Here is a 21,628-nt window from a genome sequence, read left to right as displayed (position 1 = left end):
CAATGTAGTTATTAAGTATTTCAAATTACAGCAATTTCCTGTCTTCACAAAAGGCAAAGATGTTTCAGTTAAAGTTCCTAGACTGCTTTAGTGGATTGTTAAGGGTAACTTCATTGAGCTTTTGTGGTGTCTAAACTCTGCACTAGGTTTGCAGGATCAGCTCAGTTCAAGAAACACAAATGAGCACTTACTGTGTGCCAGATGATGTGTAAGAAGTAGAGAATACAAAGATGAAAAAGATACAATCCCTGGCATCCCTTGTGGAGCTTAAAATTATGTATTGAAATCCAGTAAGATCGATGAAAAAGTATCATGAGTAGTATGAGAAAACTTAGGTATCTAACTGTAAATGCAATTCAGCAAGAGAATTCTTTGTTCTTTCAGCAAGAAGTCTTTCTAGAGATGGCAGTTTCCTAGACAATGAGTGGTAATTCTTTGGGTAAATGGGTATGGGGTGAGGAAGAAGAGGAGACATGAATAGCTGGGAGGAGTGTGTGCACAAGATGGGGCACAGAAATGCCTGTAATTCAAAAAAAAAGAAAGCATGTACTAGTAAAGAGATAAAAGTGCTAAGGGAGTTTTTGAAGAAAGGAAAAATAACACTTGGTTGAGAAGCTTAAGCAAGACATCATGTAGCAGGTGATGTTTGAGCTAAGCCTTAAAAGATACCCAATGTTCCTATAGACAGAGACAGGGAAGCAGAAAAAGAGGATACCATGAAATGAGCAAACGGGTGATAGCAAACAGTGAAGGATGTGTCAGTAACAAGTTTCTCAGTTTGGCTAGAGGATTGGTTACATGAAGGGGAATAGTGAAAGAAATTAATGGGATAGACAACTAGGCAGTAACAATGAATGAACACCTACTGCATCACATACACCTGCTGGGTATTTTACAAAGACTTTCCCATTAAATATTTACAACAATTTACAAAAGAATTATCACTCACATGTTACGGTGAAAAACATGACTTATTCAGGGTCCCATAATTAGTTAGACACTATCATAAGAAGAATAATAACTACCTTCATGGAATGTTTACTATATGCCAGCACTGGGCTAGCCAGGTCCTCACATGAATTATCTCATTTAATCCTCACTACAACTCTATAGGCGACTTTCGATTATCACCCACATTCTATTAGATGAAGAAAACGAGGATTTGAAAGACAGCAGAGATCATTCAGTGACAAATGAAGTGGGATTCACATGTTCTTTTCCATTCTCTCATTATGACACCAGAGAATTTAGGATGCCTGTGAGAAGGATGCCAGCTTAATTCAGTAAGCAATGAGAAGCTGTTGTGTGTTTTATAAAAGATGAGTAGGAGCCAGAGGATGAGCTCAAGGAACCCACCATCTGGTGGAGGAGCAAGACAAACAAGCGTTCATGTCGGACTCTCCTCCTTCCTAATCCCACACCCCAGCCCATATCCATTCGTCTGCCCTCCTGTTGCTATCCCAAAACAGAGTAAGACCAAAAATTACATCTTGTTCCCATCAACTTATTGTCTCTCTTCCTTTTGATTCTACTCTTTTTCCTACTGGTTTATGGCTTACCAAAAGACAAAGAACCCCAGTGAAAACTCCTTTTGTCCTCTCAACAAAATAAAAGTCTCTTTCAAAATTCCATAAATGGCATAAAAAAAAATAATGTGAGATTATGAGAAAACAGGAAACACAAAGAATGAAAGATTAGAAGAAGTGGAGTCAGAGCAAAGTCCCCGAGATTCAGACAAGCTCTGGCTACAGGACCCCTTAAATAAATCCAGCAGGTAGGGCTGAAATGGATTTCCACAGTCAGTGCAGCCAACTTCTCACTGCATTTTTTTTCCCTTCACAATCTTATCAGGGAGAAATCAGATGTGGAAACAATCTCTTATTCCACAGCCTGTTCACTTCTTAGCTTAATCAGCAAAGGTATTCCCTGTGCTGTGCTCTCTCTCTCATGTCAACCTGTAAATTTTTCCTTTGTGTCCTGTCGAAACTTCCTTTTCTGAATTTCATCCCATTTCCATGGTTTGCAATGACTAGGTGATGAGACAAAGGAGAGGAGTTGCTGAGTTGCCAAAAGGAGGGTTTTCTCGTACTGACCAAATCCTGGCTAAAAAGATTGACTTTCTTCTAAGGATTTCAAAGCACATCAGCATCCAACTCGAATGAATGAAGATATTTGACTACAACTGGGAAACAACAGCAGATCGGGCCTATTGGCAGCCAGTTATTTGAATGAAGCTTTTAAAATGCATCTTGCTCGTGGTTTGTCAGCTGAGGGGATGGACATCCAAACACCAATCAGCCCTAGAAACACTTACAAAATTGCATTAAGAACAAAGTGTTCCTTCACACACTGAATTATATAATTTCTCTATCATGTTTATTCATTTCAAGGATGAAATAATTTAGAAGCACAAAATTATACAGGTCTATTCCAACTCTTCTGTTTAAACAGGCAATTGCTCAACAGTCACGCAGCCATTGGGTGGCAGTGTCAGAACTACACTGAGCTTCAGCCAGTTCCCCAGTTCCCACTGGACAAGGCCTTGCTGATTCAGTCCCTTCCATGTTTTGCATTCTCTCTTCTGCTTTGGTTTTCAGCAATCTGTTCCCTCGTTAGTGGGGAAAGTGGTAGTAACACTAGACCAGTGTAGTTGAACCCATCCTTTGAAATAATATTTTGTGTGTGTATACTCCATGGCATTCCATGTAGACCATTAAGCTAGGAGCTCTGCAGATATTGCCTTATTTAATTCAGCTAACAGTCCTCTGAGTTACAGTCCTCTAACATTTAGTGAGCAACTCCTATGTTGCAGACACTTATAATCCCTGCCTGTGTCACTGAGGCTCAGGAGTTTAAACAGCATGTCAAATGCCACACAAAGAATAAGCAGCAGAGGCCAGGCACAGTGGCTCACGCCTGTAATCCCAGCAATTTGGGAGGCCGAGGCACACAGATCACTTGGGGCCAGGAGCTCGAGACCAGCCTGGCCAACATGGTGAAACCCTGTCTCTATTAAAAATACAAAAAATTAGCCAGGTAGGGTGCCAAATACCTGTAGTCCCAGCTACTCAGGAGGCTGAAGGAGAATAGCCTGAACCCAGGAGGTGGAGGTTGCAGTCAGCCAAGAATGTGCCACTGCCCTCCAGCCTGGGTGATAGAGCAAGACTCCATCTCAAAAGAAAAAACAAAAGGAATAAGCAGCAGAGATAGAAGTCAAATCCAGGCTTTGTTATCCTGAAAACTACACCCTTTGGCCAGCTTCTACAGAGCCTGTCTTCAGAGTCCTGTCGAGGTTATGTGATGATTGTTTGTTAGAGTAGCTACCAAAAGTATGGAGAGAATACCTAGATGAAGGGAAGCTGGGAATGTTCACTCGCCTCCACCATCTGCTTTCTGTTGTTGTTATTGTTTTGAGAGAGCAACAGAACAGATGAAACGGATACAGGCTGGAACATGAAGAAACGTGGTAGATTTGACTCATACAGCTACCAGATATTCTTCTAGTTAATGTATTACCTAAACTTAACATCACCCTAAGAAAGATTTAAATCTCCACTTCAAGGAAGTACCCTTAGGTTAGACATGGGGTCCGTTCAGATACATACCTCTGACTGAAGGATTTCAAAGAGGATATTTTCATTTCTCATGTCAACTTTAAAAATTATCGTCAACTATTTTTAACTTCATTTGGTAACGAATGTTATATTTACTTAATTTTTAAAAATTATTCTCTGTTGTTTAAAGCATTATTTCTATCTTCCCTAAAACTTCTTATAACTCATTCCAGTGCTATCAAGTTACCGGGTACCGTGATTTGGTGGATTAAGCTGTCGTCCTCTCTACTGCTTCACGTCTTCACAAGTGATAAACATAATCCCACTCTGCTTCCATCTCACTTCTAGAGACAACATGTGATCGTTCTCATACCCCCTCTCCTCACCAATCCTACCTTTAGGATCCTGTTTCTGCCAGTCACCAATATCCTCTACAATTCCTGCAAGTTACTTGGCTCTATTTCTTAGGGTTGCAAATATCGTGAATATAAAAAGGAGTATTTTTATTTTGGTGATTTGGAATAATGAATAAGGAGATTATGAGTATAGGACAGACTGTGGGATGACAGTAGGATAGATATAAAAGGGGCCTTCCTTTCCAGCTGAGACCATGGTACTGAAGGAGAAATTCTTGGACTTTGTCTTCATCACATCTCATCTGGAAAAGGCAGCCGAAGTCTGGTGACTAAACAGCCAGGCTTCAGTCAAGACATCTTCATCTTCAGTCAAGACAGGAGACATAGAACCTGCTCTCTATTTTGCTTTGAGTTGATGGAGCATTTTATAAATTAAGCTGAGATTTCCATTTTTCTGGGGGGTCCAAGTAACTGTAGAAATTGGCCTCGTGGGCACTGGGAGACGACATTCTTAATATGTCAAATACACAAACCAGAGTGAGTGTCAGATGATAGTCAGCAAACATCGGCTTCATAGGCTGGGTGAGACTTGGTGATTCCTTAAGGAAGCCAAAAGGTTTTGGGAAGTACTGTATTTGACTTGGAGCTTGTTTGAGCAGACATTTAGTGTGCAGTGCACTGGAGAGAGAAATAGGAGACTTAGGGTCTAATACTAAATCTATCCCTCAAGTCATTTAACTTTCTGGGCTTAAGTGTACATAGACCTTTAATTTGTATTGCACTATTTTAAAGGATACTGAAAAAATATCATTTTAAATGTGTATATCTTAATTTTGTGTAATTTTGTCTCTAGCTATGAAACTGGAAACTCAAGGAGCCCTGTAGACATAATCACAACATTTAAGCAGGTGTCAAAACCTGGAGGGATCTTGCATGGTCTTATCATATTAAAAACATATGAATTTGATGTCCAACAGTCCTGTGTTCCAATCCTGTCTTTGCCAGTTGGTGTGTGTGACCTTGGATAAGCTATTTTACCTCTTTGAGCTTCTATTTTCTTATATATGCGATGTGGGTAATTATACTCAACTTATAGGATTATTATAAGAAGTAAATAACACAACAAATAAAAAGTGATTATCAGAGCATCTAACATATAGCTAGCATTTGATATATGATGATAGTACTTGGATAGATGTATAATTTTTATTTGATATTTGTTATCTTATTTAAAAATTGAAGCTTTTCATAAGAAGGAAATGGTGGAGGAAATAATCAGCAGGGAGGAAAAGAAAAATCCCAGCCATTCCCAGCCAACAGCTCTCCACCTCTCAGACTTCTCCACCTTTATTTTACTTAATAATCAGCCATCTCCAACTTTCCCTGGAAGTTTCAGCCCATGAGTCCCCAGATGCTCCTCCCATGCCTGAGTTTGACAAACATTTATTCTCACTTAGTTCAACTAAGTCAAATTAAGGAAAGGAAAGAAAGATTCTGTGCCTAGGAAGTTATGTCAGTTAAGAAATCTGACACAGAGACTCTGCTCAAGGGGCTTCCCTTTAAAAAGCATGGCTCTGTCCCATGACATTGGCTGCGTCATGGGTCCCATGACATCTGGCTTCCATTTCATTATCCTTTGATGTCCTAGAAAGTGATTTCTGTTCTTGTCTTCAGGGCTGCTTCTTCCTAACTCCTTTTTCATTTGTGTTTTCCTTTACTGGCAAGAGTAAGGGCTTTAGTGCTGCCAGTTTTTTTTTAAATCATAAAATCAAAATTTGGTAAATAAAGCTGAATTTCATGGAACAGCAAAAAAAGAAGAAATCTGACTGGAGCCGGGAAAATTCCTCCCAAGAGACAAAATTTCTGGCCATCTGAAAAAGAGTTCGTTAAAGGATAAGCAAGGACAGAAAAAGAAGGAGGTAGAATTGATAGGGAAATATATTACTCTTACCACCTCTGTGCCATTATTTTAGTCACAGAAATACCATGTGAAGGGGATAACTCTTTTGGTATATTCTCCGGCAAAATATACTTTTCTGAAAAGCTTCTCTCCACAGTATTTCCCAACAGCTCTGCCAACGTTCTGTCCTGCATTCCGTCTCTAAATTCAGAATTATCTGAGTTGGTCATTAGCACCTTTCTTGATGCTTTGGAAACAGAGATAGATACTCCTGAGTGCTCATAAGAAAGGTCAGCCCAATGAGAAAGCTCATTACTTGGTCTTCTTTAAGGCCAGTTGGCTGCCTAACAACTTTTTATTTATTTATTTTACTTTAGATGCATACTATATCTGGCATTTCTCCCCATGTTATACCTCTCCATCCTCCCCTCCCTCCTCACCCCCCGCTGTCTCTCCCCTACCCCCGCCAACTGCCGCCAGTGTGTGATGCTCCTCTCCCTGAGTCCACATGTTCTCATTAATCAACACCCACCTATGCATGAGAACATGCAGTGTTTGGCTTTCTGTTCTTGTGTCAGTTTGCTGAGAATGATGGTTTCCAGATTCATCCAAGTCCATACAAAGGACACGAACTCATCATTTTTTATGGTTGTGTAGTATTCCATAGTGTATATGTCCCACATTTTCTTTGTCCAGTCTATCATTGATGGGCATTTGGGGTGGTTCCAGGTTTTTGCTATTGTACAGAGGGCTGCAATGAACATACGTTTGCATGTGTCTTTATAGTAGAATGATTTATAGTTCTTTGGGTATATACCCAGTAATGGGATTGCTGGGTCAAATGGAATTTCTATTTCTAGATCCTTGACAACTTTTTAAATAAGAGGAGCCACTATTCAATTTGCGTTCAAACAGCGCACTTGATGCATGAGGGTAGGGCCCATATCTGTATTTTTCTCTACTGTATTTTCAGCCTAGAGTTGACATGCAGTAGATGTGCAGTACATTTGTTGGCTAGATTAATAATTGGATGGATGGATGGATGGAAGGATGGATGGATGGGAGAATTATGAAATCACAAAGCTCCTTCTGGCCCTGACAGACATGGTCATTCTTCTCTTTTCTGCCTGAGAGTAGGTGGAATAGGAGATCTTGTATTACTCCAGCTTCTCTTGCTTCAGTTCCCACGTTGCCAACCTCACATGAGGAGATTCCCATACATTTTTAAAAACTGGCAATCATATCACTGTCTCATATTTCTGTTATCATTTCTGGGAGTATCTTCAAATATTCTCTCCTCTGAATAACACTTCTCTTTTGTTAAGGGAAAATGTCTGTATAAGTGTCTTTCATAATTATCTAAAATCTAATTATAATTTAGAGTTTCATGTGGTCTTGTCTTGACAAGATATCCCAATTAAGAAAATGCAAACTAGCTGGCAAAATTAATTTGTTTAAATTTCAATATTTTCTGAAAATTCTCAGACAGTGTTTTGCCTTCTCAAACAATTCTATTCCTAACCAAAGCAACTTTTATTTCTCTGTTCCCATGTCTTGCTTTTAATATGTCTCACCTTCCACAATTGCCTCAGTTTTTCTTTGTTACTCAATCTCTACCTAAAACTCAGCCAGCAAACCAAACTAGTAAGGCTCTTCTCATTTCCCCTTCTCTGACTTTTTTTCTACCTCCATTCTTTTCTTCTCTCTTCTCTCAGATGAGTCAATCTTCGTCCTTTCTAATGTAAGTCTCCCATCGCTGCTTTGTGGGTTAGTCTAAGTTCTCTTCCTAAAAACATATGACTAGAGTTGGCATTCACAAAATTGTGTTTGAAATGGGGAGTAAGGTGACAGAAGAGAAAAATGAGGGCTCTGGATTCTCACACATGTTAATAATTTTTACAAATCATATACATATATGGGATTTTACAGAGAATAACCCAGAAGTAGATGGAGAGCAATGGACAGGAAAGTCAGTTGAGGGACTGAAGAGACACAGCTCCCAAAAGAGAGTTAGCTACAAAAAACCAAGTCAATAAAGAGAAATGCTTAAGCTGAGGGAATCCAGTGGAAGCAGTGATTTGAGGTGAACAGAAGGTAAAGCTTAAGTTGAAATGAGAAGTATAGGATTTTCGAGTTTAATTTCTGGGGGTGTAAAAAATAAACAAACAATTGTGATGTCAAAGGCTGAAAGATTATAATTGCCATTTGAACTTGGGGATGAGGAGACGTCTAGAACTTGACTGGAGAAGAACTAATGTACACTGGAAAGCACACATTTATAGCAGGAAAATGGGAAGACTTATCTTTTTCTGGAGATGGAGTGAGGATGGGGAGAATAGACTACTCATTTTAAAGGTGAAACATTGGAACTAAATTTGTTTGATGTTATGTTAACTGGGGGTTAATTACTAAGCTAAGTACATATGAAACATGGCTAGCTTGTTCCCCCAAAATCATGCAATGTAGTGAACTGGCTTTCACACTTTAAATTATTCATTGATAGTGTAGTGATTCGAGTGATTTATCTTAGAAGATGGATGCTGAACGGCCATACCACACTGAACGTGCCCGATCTCGTCATATCTTGGAAGCAAAGCAGGGTCGGGCCTGGTTAGTATTTGGATGGAAGATGGACGCTGAAACTAACACTCAGAGTAGGTTGTGGTTTAAAGAGTGAAACAACCGCCAATCTCATTTGTGGAAATTGTGATAGTTGAATTCATCAAGGATGAACATACATGGTCTTCTTTCTGAGATATTCTTTAAGATTTTCTCACAGAGAATCTATTTCTTAGGTTTTGGAGGGAAAACTCAAATTTTATTGATTCCTCAGAACTCAATCTTTCAGATTTCAAAGGAGCTATTTCTTTTCATGGAGACTCTTAATATTTATAAAAGCTCTTCAGAGGATGGAGGGTGGGAGGGAAGCTCCATCCCAATAACACAAAAAGAATGAAGCTTGAGACTCCACCTAGTTCATCACCACTCCTTGAAATACATCAGTATTGAAAGATACATCCACCCACCCTCAACCCAGCCCAGCCCTACCGCTGTTCCAGCCCAAAGGTCAGAGGTCCCAAAGCTGTAGCTCTTCTACAATCTTCTGCTCTGTGACTCAAGTCTGTTGTCCTCAAAGAAAACCACTGGGTACCCAAGCAACAGAGGCACATCTGGTCGGATAGATTTTGTGATTGCAAAAGAAGGGGGAAAAAAAAGAAAGGAAAAAAAAGAGCTCTCTCTACAAGATAACCAGAGGCATCAAACTGAAATCCTCTTATGGGATAATAAGCTAGCACTTCTGGGTCTGATGGTGTAGTGAAAACCTGTGCTTGAGGATACGTTACAGTGAAAGAGTGAAGTGAATAGTAAGGAGCCATTACTTACCTCCTTAGGGAGGTGTCTTGTTTGTCCATACATCCCCACAGCACCTAGAACAGTACCTTGCATCTCATCTGCCACTCACTAAAAAGTCTATCAAGTTAGTTAATTATCGAGACAATGCCCTCAGAAAATGAGAAAAGAGTACCCTTGTATCCTTGCTGTACTTTCCATCATGGATAGTCTGCCTAAGAGAGGACTAGGGCACAGGTTTGAACTAATGTCACAAAACTGGATGGTCAAGTTACAATGGTGTCGATTAAGGAAACAGAACTCATGGGGCACTGGACAGCTCCACCCTGCTGACCCCTTGGAAAAATGCGCAAATGCCTGATTGGTTTGGGAATGATAGGTCTAAGATTAACACTACAGGGAAGATGTCTAAATTATAATCAGCATAGAAAATGAAGTCCTTCTGGAAGAAGAGGCAAAGCTTATAAAGAAGAAAAGATAAGAAAGTGAAGTCTCTTCTCCCCCCAAACCTCTCATCAATCCATCAGGGTAACAAACAGAACGCTAGGGCTCTGTCTGTGGACCAAACCCAAAAGGCCCGTGGTCAGGGCTAGGAGGGTAGATCACATGTTTGAGGCAACTCCCTCTGTGGGCTTTTGCCCAGGTCTGTCACCAAGCGTAGGATGGCCACAACTTCTGCACCAGAGCAGCATCCTGCTGTAGCACAGTCAGGTCCAGGAGTGAGGGAAAACTGCCCACTTAGAGTAGATAATATCTGGAAGGAATGACTGTTTGGGAAAAGTTCCAGTGCTAGTTCAGTGCCAACCCTTCCCCACCTCTCCGGCCCTCTCCCACTGGTTCCTCCCCTCTCAACTGCTCTGGTTCCTATAAAAACCTCACAGCCTTCCACTAACATCCTGTAGGAGCCTCTCTCCCTACTGCTGCTTCACACAACCCTGGCGCTGACCTGCAGGACGAGACCATGAAGAGCCTGGTCCTTCTTGCCATCCTGGCCGCCTTAGCGGTGGTAACTTTGTGTTATGGTGAGACACTTTTCTCCCATTTCTCCGAATTTACTTTTCTGCCTCTGACTTTGAGTCACTTCTATTTTTTCTCTCCCTCCTCCTCTTCTTCCCCCTTTCTCTGTTATAACGTTAAAGTACCATTACTTTCACATTTCCCAGTCTCCACGGAAACGGATCTGTTGTATTAAGTCTTTTTTATATCCTAAATATCCAGACTCTTGTGCAACTTAACAGACAAGCCCTTTCAGTGGTAAGTCTCTGTATATCTAGAAACTCAGATATTTCAGAAAGAAGATATCAAATTCCCAGCCACTGCCTTCTCATTTTTAAGGATATTTATTTAGACTTTGGTATCAATGGGTTAAGGATATTGTTTAAACCACTTGCCTTTGAGAAAATCAATTTTCATGTGAAGTATTAAGTATAGCCCTGTCTAGGCGATACTTAATATCATGAACAATATCATGAACTTACTATTTTTGTTCAGTTACTTAATTTTAAAATAAAGTTTTACATCAAAAGAATTTTAGAAAAGAATCATTTTCATAACTTCTATTGTCAGAAAATAAACTTTGCCTATTTTCTATATGTTGTTAAATACACTTCTGTTTGTTCAAAGCTTAAAAAAGGAAATCTGAAGCAAAGTTATTTACTTAATTCAGTCTCACACTTCAATTACCTGGATATTTTCACTGTTTTTAAATTTAAATTACATTAACAACCAGAAAGATTATGCTTCTCACTCTTGTATTCACAAATTTTCTGTATCAGAGGATTTGATTTCTTCACCTCCTTTTTAACTTTTGAAGAAAATTTACTTGCTGGCAAATATAATAGAAGCCTCTTACTCCAAAATTTACCTGCTGTGCTCAGGAACGTGGCAGAAAGAAGAAAACTTTTGCTTTGACATCGTTCCAGTTTTCTCTGCACTGGCGTCACGCCCAGGGTGCGCTGTCAGCTGGAGCCAGTGGTTTCTGCGGCCGCTATTTAACACGGGTTCTTAAGAGGTTTTCGGATCCCTCTTAGAAACTTGTCCTGGTAAGCCCAGCAGAGCAACTGCCCTGCAGTTCTCTTGCCTGGAGAAACCTGGCTGTCTTCTGGATGCTTCTTAATCCTCTTTGACCCTGTTCTCAAACAGGCTCCGAATAAATAAGAGAAGATGGTTCTCTGGAGACTTCTGTGCAGCACTTAAAATGTCTTATTTTGATTGTCTAAAGACGTCATACTTGGGAAATTTTAGCTCAAAATGGCCACTTCCTCTTTCAGCATCAGAGAAACTAAAATACAGATATATCCACAGCAAAGCCAGAGCTAGAGAAAAACCTCATAAATCCTAAGTTCCTGAAATTTGTAATAATCACACTGCTAAATATATTCTTCACATTTTCAGACTCTTTCCTCTCCTTCCATCCCTATATTTAAACTATTACAATGTCTCAATTGATAAATAATGATATAGTGAATCACTGATAAATAATAATATAATGATCTTTTTATTAATTCCAGAATCTCATGAAAGCATGGAATCTTATGAACTTAGTAAGTGAATATTTAACTTCCTTATTTAAGTCTCTTGCATTAAAGAACCTCTCCCTATTTTTAAATAAACAAGATGGTAAGATATATAACAGGGAGAAAAAAGGGGGCCTCTTTTGGGAAAACTAAAGTAAATTTTAAAATCTAATGACTATAAAAATTGCCAAAGGAGCAATTTTTTAAGCTTGAAGTAGTGCAATATGGGATTTAAGCTGCATGCAACATACTCAGAAGCCATAAAATCTCATTTGGAAATTTTAAGTTGGCACCACGTCAACAACACAGATGGAAAACGAGGAGTAATGACAAATGGTAAAGCACAGAGTTGGATGCCAAGTCAGCTGGAAGACCACAGGCGCCACGTTAAGCCGAGTGCTGTTTTGGTGTGTTTTGTTTTTTTTTTTTAGACAGAGTCTCGCTCTGTCACCCAGACTAGAGTGCAGTGGCACGATCTCGGCTCACTGCAACCTCTGCCTCCCAGGTTCAGGCGACTCTCATGCCTCAGCCTCCCAAGTAGCTGGTACAGGCACACGCCACCATGCCCAGCTAATTTTTGTATTTTTAGTAGAGGCAGGGTGTCACCATGTTGACCAGGCTGATCTTGAATTCCTGGCTTCAAGTGATCCACCCGCCTCAGCCTGCCAAAATGCTGGGATTACAGGCGTGAGATACTGCGCCCAGCCAGCTGAATGCTGTTGAATAGCTGGTCTTATAAAGACCGAGCATAGGAGGAAATGGCATATCACTCTGGTTTTTAATTAATTCATAATTTTTATAGTGTTTCAACTGTTCATTCACTGGCAATCTAGAGTTATGCTTCATAAATCATCAGGACAGAGAATTTCTCCTCAAAAGGAATTTAAAACATACCAAGTAGAAATATGTAGATTAAGAAAGGCAAAGTGATTGTCCAAAGAGAAAACCAGCAAAGCCTACATGACCAGTCTCTAAGACACATAGATTGATTACTGGTTTCATTTGATCAGGAAGTTAATGAAATCTACTTTATACTCTCCTTTGATTTTTGCCAATCTCTGGTTATATGAATTGCAGAAATTAAGGCACTTTCAAATATATTTGTCTCAAGGAATATTCATGGAAATATTTTCAGCTACTTGTTACTGAAACTGCATTTATTTATTTTCTGTTCTAAGATCCTTTCATTAACAGGAGAAATGCGAATACTTTCATATCTCCTCAGCAGAGATGGAGAGCTAAAGTCCACGAGAGGTCAGTAACAAAACTTCATGAGGAGCGGTCATTTTCCCAGTGTAGATCACAGATCCGAAATGGAGTGGGAAACAGGTTCTTCATCATATACATTATTTCTAATTGTATCTTTAAAATCAAAAAACTTAAAAACAATAGACAGAAAACAACTGAATTATTAGAAAACTATTTTGGGAAAGATCTGGAAAGGAGAGGGAAGGAGGAGAGAAACGAGCACAGAAAGAAAACTTCCATTTTCATTAAAAAAAAAAAATCTCCTGTTCCGCCTTCCCTCTCTGGTTTTTTTGGTTTGTTTGTTTGAGACAAGAGTCTCACTCTGTTACCCAGGCTGGATTGCTCGCACTAGCTCATGCCTCAGCCTCTCAAGTAGCTGGGATTACAGGTACGTGCTACCATGCCCAGCTAATTTTTGTATTTTTAGTAGAGACAGGGTTTTGTCATGTTGGCCAGGTTGGTCTTGAACTCCTGACCCCAAGTGATCCGCCCTCCTCGACCTCCCAAAGTGCTGGGACTACAGGCCTGAGCCACCACACCTGGCCTCTCCCTGTTCTTTAAATATCTCTTAACTTAGGGGGGGCATGGAAGGAAACACTCTCCAATATTTTTTCTTCATTTCCATTTTCTTATTTTTCCACTTTATGCTTCTCAATTTTGGCCTCTTTTTCCACTTTCCAGGATCCGAGAACGCTCTAAGCCTGCCCACGAGCTCAATCGAGAAGCCTGTGATGACTACAAACTTTGCGAACGCTACGCCATGGTTTATGGATACAATGCTGCCTATAATCGCTACTTCAGGCAGCGTCGAGGGGCCGAATGAGATTGAGGGAAGAAAAAAAAATCCCTTTTTTTCCAGAGGCTGGCACCTGATTTTGTATCCCCTTGTAGAAGCATTACTGAAATACATAGACTCATATACGATGCTTGTTTCCTGTATATTCTCTTGTCTGGCTGCACCCCTTTTTCCCGCCCCCCAGATTGATAAGTAATGAAAGTGCACTGTGGTGAGGGTCAAAGGAGGGTGAATGTTCCATAATAAACTTCTGGTGTGATACTTTCATCTTGTGAATCTAGTTTCTTTTGGGAAAATACTGAGATATTTTAAATCATGACCCACCTTACCCAAAAGAGGAGATTCTGTTCATCTTATATCTAGTATTGATTAGAAGAAAAACTACATAGAAAGAAGGAAGCTTAGAAGGCACTCATCCAGCCATAAATTCTCTAAACCCTCTCTACCTTGGAATCTGTGAATGGAATCTGGTATGTTTGTTCCAGGATTTTCCTATTGTAAATTGTGGCAAATACAGGGCTCACTTCATCTGTTTTTCATCTCTTATACATCAAAGTCAAAAAAAATTCTGAATCAAGGCAACCTAGAAGAAGAGGAAAAGGGGAAGAGAAAACAGAAGGGACAAATAAAAAATAATTGGCAAAAACTATCAATAATAGTTTATAGACTTAACTATATCAATAATCACATTATATGTAAATAGTCTGAACAATCCAATTATTTTTTACTTCTATACATATTTTTACTTCCACATTTGTTATAGGTTCCGTACTATATTTTTATTATTCTTGCTTTAAATAATTTTAATAATTTCCTTTAACGTTTAGATAATAAGAAAATATATTGGACCAGGCACAGTGGCCCACACCTGTAATCTCAGTACTTTGGGAGGCCAAAGCAGAAGAATTGCTTGAAGCCAGGAATTCAAAACAAGCCTGGGCAACACAGCAAGACCCTGTCTCTAATTTTTTTGTTTTTTAACTATCCAGGCATAGTAGTATAGTCCCAGCTACTTGGAAGGCTGAAACTGGTGGATCACTTGGGTCCGGGCGTCTGAGGCTGCAGTGAGCCATAACCATATCACTGCACTCTAGCCTGGGAAACAGAGTGAGACTCTGTCTCTATAGAAAAAGAAAAAAGAAAAGATCTCATACACTTACCCATGTAGTTTTCATTTCCTATATCTTCATTCTTCTTTCCATCTGGTGTCATTTCCTTTCTGCCTGAGGACTTCCTTTAACTTTTCTTGTAGTTCAGGTCTACAGGATTCTTTAAGTTTTGTATGTTTGTTTTTATTCTTGAAAGATATTTTCACTGTAAACTGAATCCCAAGTTGCCATTTTTGTTTTTTGTTTTTTGTTTTTTGGTTTTTTTTTTTTGAAACGGAGTTTCGCTCTTGTTACCCAGGCTGGAGTGCAATGGCGCGATCTCGGCTCACCGCAACCTCCGCCTTCTGGGTTCAAGCAATTCTCCTGCCTCAGCCTCCTGAGTAGCTGGGATTACAGGCACGCGCCACCGTGCCCAGCTATTTTTTTGTATTTTTAGTAGAGACGGGGTTTCACCTTGTTGACCAGGATGGTCTTGATCTCTTGACCTCGTGATCCACCCGCCTCGGCCTCCCAAAGTGCTGGGATTATAGGCGTGAGCCACAGCACCCAGCCGCCATTTTTCAGCCATTTTTCTTTTAATTATTTTAAGATATTCCACTGAATTCTAGCTTGCATAGGTTTTTTATATAAAATTTGTGGTAATTATTATTTTTGTTCCACTGTGCATACTGTGTCTTTGACCTCTGGCTGATTCTAACATTTTTCTCTTTATTAGTGCTTTTGACCAAATTGATTCAGACCTACCTTCATTTGATTTGTCTTATTTCTCTTGTTCTTGAGGTATATATTGACTTTCTTGGATTACATAAAATTAGAAAAATTTTCAGCCATTATTTTTTCAAATACTTCCATCTATCACTCCTCCTCTCCTTTAGAGGATCCAATGACATGTACATTTGACCAGTTGAAGTAATCCAACTCTCATATGTTATTTTAATTTTTTATTTTAATATAAATTGCTTTTCTCTGTGTGTTTTATTTTTTACACTTTCTATTAATGTGTCATCAGGTTCATTAACCTTTTCTTGACAATATCTAATCTTATTTCATCTAGTGTATTTTGCATTCCCAGACATTGTGGTTTTAATCACCAGAAGTTTCATTTGGATGTTTTCATATCTTCCACGCCTCTACTTACATTTTTTAATGTATTTGATATATTTAAATAGTTACAATAACCATTTTAGTGTCCTTATGTGCTAATTCTAATATGCGTCTGTTATGAGTTGGTTTGATAGGTTGATTATTCTACTCATATGAATCACAATTTTCTACTTTTCCACATTCTTGCTTAATTTTATTTGATGCCAGACATTGTAAATTTTACCTTTTTGTGTGCTGGATATTCTTCTATTTCTGTATGTGTTCCTGGGCTTTACTCTGGATTCAGTTAAATCATTTGGATAAATTTGATCAGTATTTAATCTAAGGCTAATTATTTCCGCACATTAAGCCAAGACCTTTCTGAACCCCCCGCCCAGTGTCCCATGACAATAATTGTAGCCTTGAGTTAACAGCAGCCTCTGTTTCCTCTGTTCTTCTTGGATGGTAATCTCCCCACACACATGTGCCAATCAGTCCTCTGTGTGTACATGAGACTGCCCTACGCTGATATCCAGGGATCCCTTTCACTCTCTCCTTTGCAGTATTTTGCCATGTGAAATATAGTCACTGTATTTGTCTAGAACTTTCAACTCCATCTCAACTCAAAATGTCCACTGGACTCCAACTTGATTCCCTCTCTCTAAGCCATGACTTAGAAACTCTCTTAAGGCAATAGGCTGGAGAAGCCATAGGACTCACTTTGTTTTCCATCCCATATCAATCGTCATCTGTAATTGCCTAATGTCCAGGGTCTTAAAAGGCATTTTTTTGTATGTATTGTCTGTTTCTCTAGTTTCTGAAGGAAAGATAAATCCCCTTTCTTAGATCGAGTCTTAGTTCCATAGACTCCATCTTATCTAAAAGTCCATTAAAACAGGCAGGACTGTTTAAATGGTCATCCCAGCCTCAGAGTTCCCCCATAAAATTGGCTCAGACATATACTGCAGTTATATCACAATTCAAATGTTCACTCTGCCTAGCCCTACTTTCCTCATTCCCCATGCGTTGTTCCCCAATAAACCACCTGCACACAAATCTCTAAATCTTAGAGCTTATTTCCTAGGGAACCAAATCTATGACAATCATTCAGGTGGTAAATGGTGAATAGTCAACCAGCATCTTCTAACTCCAGAATCTTCTCACTCCAGCTTGTTTTACTCATTACCTAAGACAAGTTTCATAGTTTTTGAGTTGGCAAGAGATTCAGCAATAATCTATTTAACCCCCTCATTTTGCAGTTGAAGACTTTGAGAGCTTGAAGTCTAAGTGACTTGAGTGACTGTCCCAAGGGCAGGTAATTCTATTTTCTTGAGAAATTTACTTGTACTGGCCTCATAAAATCTAATTCTTAAAGAGACGTGTACAAATAGCCCATATGTTTTTATCAGCCTCCCATTGTGTATAGTCACACTTTCCAATCTGATGAATCTATTTTTAATGTAGTTTCTACCTCAGTCAAAACTGTATCTATCTACCATTCAGCTCTATAATTTCTTTTTTTGATATATCCTTGTTTCTCAGAACTAAGACACATAAAGTAACATGTTACAGGTCTTATTCTCTTCCCCTTTTCTCATCTTGGTAAGGTTTTTCCATAGACTAATTTAACCTGAGAACCAAAGAGTGTTTAAACGTAAGCAGATTACTCTGCCACCACCCATAAAAGCAATTTTTATCTTAGAAGAGTGTCTAAGAATAAGTACTTTGTAGCTAGGCCTCCTGGTTTTTAATACCAACTCTGTCACTGAGAATGTGCCAATTTTGGACAAGTTAAGTAATCTCACTGGGCCTCAGTTCCCTTATCTGTAAAATAAGATTATTCTAGTACCTATGTTAGAGTTGCTGTCAACATTAAACAAATCAAAATATGTAAAGTACAGAAAACACTGCCTGGCATGTAGCAAGTGCTCAGTAGTTCTTAGCTATTTATATTGTATTATACCGTCACTATGCCCTGGATATTTAAAATGGCAAGACAATGCCTCTTTGGAGAGTTACACTTATACCTCAAGCATCTATAATTGCCTATGAAGAGCAGTCTGCAGGATTCGTAGCCAAACACTATTAACAGCACTGACTAGTTTGTACTTCACTTTTCCTCTCCTCCACCAGGCCACAGCTACCTATGCTAATCAGCATGCAGTTTCAAAAAAGACTAGAAAATTCATGTTCTTCATTTTTGTACTCAACTGGGTTTGAAATTTTTGCAGCCAAGGTAATTCATACTAGAATGGAGCTAAACTTATATTCTTATATTGTAATAGCAGTAGTATATGCAGACACCATGTACCCTTACCCTTTCAATAGAGGGAATCTGTAAGTAATCTGTTCTTGATGTCCTTAGTTATCCATCATTAGTAGCTTTTCCAACTACTAATTTTAATGCTTCCTTGTCATAATACAGACCTCTAATGAGAGTGAATTCTATCCTAAATTCATGTTGATTTGGAATCCTGAAGCTTTGCCTCTGCTTTGCCTATATTTGCCTCTACTTAGGAACTAGGGCTCTATTTTATCCTAGTTGGTGGTGCTCTGGAACCCAGATATTGCTACCCATCTGATTATTCCTAAATATACCTTCTGCCATGTCCCTTCCACCAGTAAGTATCCCTGACCATTGATGTCAGTCCAGAACAAAATAGATTAATCCAATCTGCTTCAATGGCAAAAATGAGACACCTTAATCCAGGATGTGTTACATACCCTAAACTACTAAGCATTGTATAGGGTTGTGTCCCCAATAGGGAGACTATATATGTCCGACAATAAGGTGTGGAAGCAGGAGTGGCCTTTCTTGTCATCATTTGTAAGCCACATGAGGAATTTATATTTTAAATCCCTGCAATTCTAATCTATAGGCCTGAAAATTCTGGTTTCTGTAGAGGAAATATTTTCACCATAGAACGTAGGAAGAGTCTCATTTATGTTCTAAAGCTTCACAGTAACTTCAGGCTCTTCATGCCAGGCAGCAAATGAAGGAATCATCTTCCTAACAGGATTAATTAACCATTTCATGAGGAGAAGGTAGGGCCTCTGTTATACAATCTAAGGAGGGAAAGTGACTCTGATACCACTGAAACATCTCTTGATATGCCTGTGCCCAGTCATGATAGTAGATGGACAGATATATCAGCCATGGTCTAGAAGAGCATAGTGCAGGAGCTCCCAGCTCTCAAGAAAGGAGCTCTAACTCCCTTACCAGTTAGACCCCAAGACCACCAGACATGCTGTGAGTGAGCAAAATCTAGAGTGGGTAGTTTTTAAGGGGGAAACATTGAGTATTAGCAGTGGCCTTACAACTGTCTGTAGCAACAGGGGCTATCGTTCGTCTCACTAACCTTCATATGTGTTCTGGCTTGACACAACAAGTGAATTAGAACTGAAACATGAGAATATATCAAATGAGAAATTATAGAGCTGGGAAAGATGAGATAGTTATCACACTAAACATGGGAAGTACATTTGTTTAAAACAGCCACATTATCCAGGAAAGTAGGACTAGAACTTCTCTATTCTGACTTTTCCCAGGAAAAGAGACCAATTAGAATCTTAAAGAAGCTGTTCCTGGAATAGTTTGTATGAAGCAGGTTCAAGCATAATGGGCGGATGTAATGAATGATGTGGGGTATTGCCCAGATCCCTTCAGGAGTGAAGCACTCATTTTCTCAGCTGCCTGAATCTCTTTCCTAAAACTGCTCTTAGCTGAAGAAAGTCATCTTGCCCAATTTGCATCTCTCTCCAGAAGCAGCCCATATCCAAAATCTGGTCAATGCAGGGATATAAGACCTAGCCCTCTTGCCCTGACACTGACATTTTTCAGTCTTGTGATTGTTTCTTTCTTATCTCCCCTTCCCCTGCCAGCTGTATGTTAAAAAGCCAGGATCTATCATGACTTAACTGCGTAGTTTATGACTTTACACATTCTGAGTAATGGGAAAGCAGAAGTATGATATAGGAACCTCTCATGGTGGTCTCTGAATTTATGCCAGGATTGAAATTGGCCCCAATATTTCTCAATTAAAAATGAAACCCGCAGCCCATCCTCAAGAGTATTGAAACCAGGGACTACATTATGAGATTAATCTGTTAATTCCTTTAAAGAAATGAGCTGGGTGACCTGTTGGGGGATTTTTCCACCTCTAATTTTTCTGAATTCAGGCATTGAAAGCTAACCAACAAATAAGAAAGCCGGAAACATAAGTCATCTGGGGTTGTTCAAACATGAGGTTAAGCTTTGAAAAATACTGTTCAAGAAATGTTCTCTTTGCTCATTTATTTAATACAGGAGACTTTTATGGTGTTTGCCTAGAAACCCTCTGACTCCTTTACTTTGGGTAGAGCAATACACAAAATTTGTCCCTACCCATTTCATCTACGGATAATGACTACTCCTTGTGACCACAAACCTATAATAAATAAAGTAGGAAAATAATTTGCATTCATTGATGTTTTTAAACATTCTGAGAGAGAATTTTCCTCCTTAGGAGGAATCTTGGAAACACCTAAAAGATAATAATTTTGCATTATAAAAGTATCCCAAGAAAATCATAAATGTTGGTAGTTACTCCTAGGAGTGAATTAGACTTCAAACGTGAGAGTATACTGAAGAGGAAATTATAGAGCTGAAAAAGAGGAGATAATTTTTTCACTATCCCCGTTAATACATTTCTATAGAACAGCTACAGGATCCAGGAAGATGGGTCTAGAACTACAAAGTTTACTAGAAGCATATGGACAATCTGCACCCATCTCTTTCAAAACATAAAAAAGAATTGGAAAAAAATATAGAGCAAATTTAGTTCAATGTTCCCCAAACAGGTATCCTAAGAAATAATACTCCAGTCAGTGTGCAGCCAAAATTGTTCTATGCCCAGACAAGTTCTATTGTCTTTATGTATCTCCTCTTAGAAATACATGTGTTTAATATACTAAGTGTAATATACCAAACCTTCTGTGTGGTCCATCAGTAAAGGAATTCGTTTGAGTCTGTTTAGCACAGCGGTTTGCAAGATACGTTGACAATAGAATGTTGTTTTCAAGGGGCATTGACCAAAATCTTGCAGAACACTATTTAGAACCACTGATCAAACTCAGCCTCCCACTATTTCTTTCTACAGCATTCCTAGCATTCCACCTACATGTATGTAGCATTTAACAAATATTTATCACATGCCTATTCTGTGCCATATGATGTGGCCAATGTAGCAGATGGCCATTCAGTTTGTACTTGCAAACATGTGTTATAAATCTCTCTATGCCACATGATGCCCTAGTTTTTGTATATTGAATCAATTTAAACATTTTGGCCTTAATTATTCTCTCTCAAACAAAACAGAATGAGTCTACTCTACTGACTCATTTCTCTGCTCTTCTTTTCAGTCTTCCACATTGTGTATGTTGCTCAGACACCTTCACACTCCCATGCATCTTTTTCTGATTATATCCTAATTTATCAGTGTCAGTCTTCAGGACCCAATGTGAAGCACAACACATTTTCTGATAGTCTCAAAGTGCAACTAATTGTAACTATTCATGATCCAAACCTTGTTGCATCCATGAGCAATCTAAGACTGTATTTGCTTCTCTCATAGTTGCTTCTCACCAATGGCTTTGTTAAAACCTTCAGGTGTTTTTAATATAAAGCACTAGCAAGTCACATCTTCCCCCATTCTGTATTTGTGATCACATTTTATT

At 39.0% G+C, this 21,628-nt stretch overlaps 1 protein-coding gene across 1 annotated transcript; it reads left to right on the top strand.

The window, feature by feature from the left end:
- Positions 1-10,045: 10,045 nt before the first annotated feature.
- Positions 10,046-13,988, top strand: MGP (matrix Gla protein). Its single transcript, XM_021671976.2, is given in 6 exon segments — positions 10,046-10,183; positions 11,039-11,084; positions 11,086-11,111; positions 11,672-11,704; positions 12,856-12,931; positions 13,607-13,988. Coding segments are annotated over 6 exon segments (384 nt in total). The 5' UTR covers positions 10,046-10,122; the 3' UTR covers positions 13,749-13,988.
- Positions 13,989-21,628: the final 7,640 nt, after the last annotated feature.

This window comes from Aotus nancymaae, unplaced genomic scaffold (assembly GCF_030222135.1).
Source record: "Aotus nancymaae isolate 86718 unplaced genomic scaffold, 86718_ANA_hifiasm-v0.15.2.pri h1tg000016l, whole genome shotgun sequence".
Lineage (NCBI taxonomy): Eukaryota > Metazoa > Chordata > Mammalia > Primates > Aotidae > Aotus > Aotus nancymaae.
This window is presented reverse-complemented; position numbering and strand designations above follow the sequence as displayed.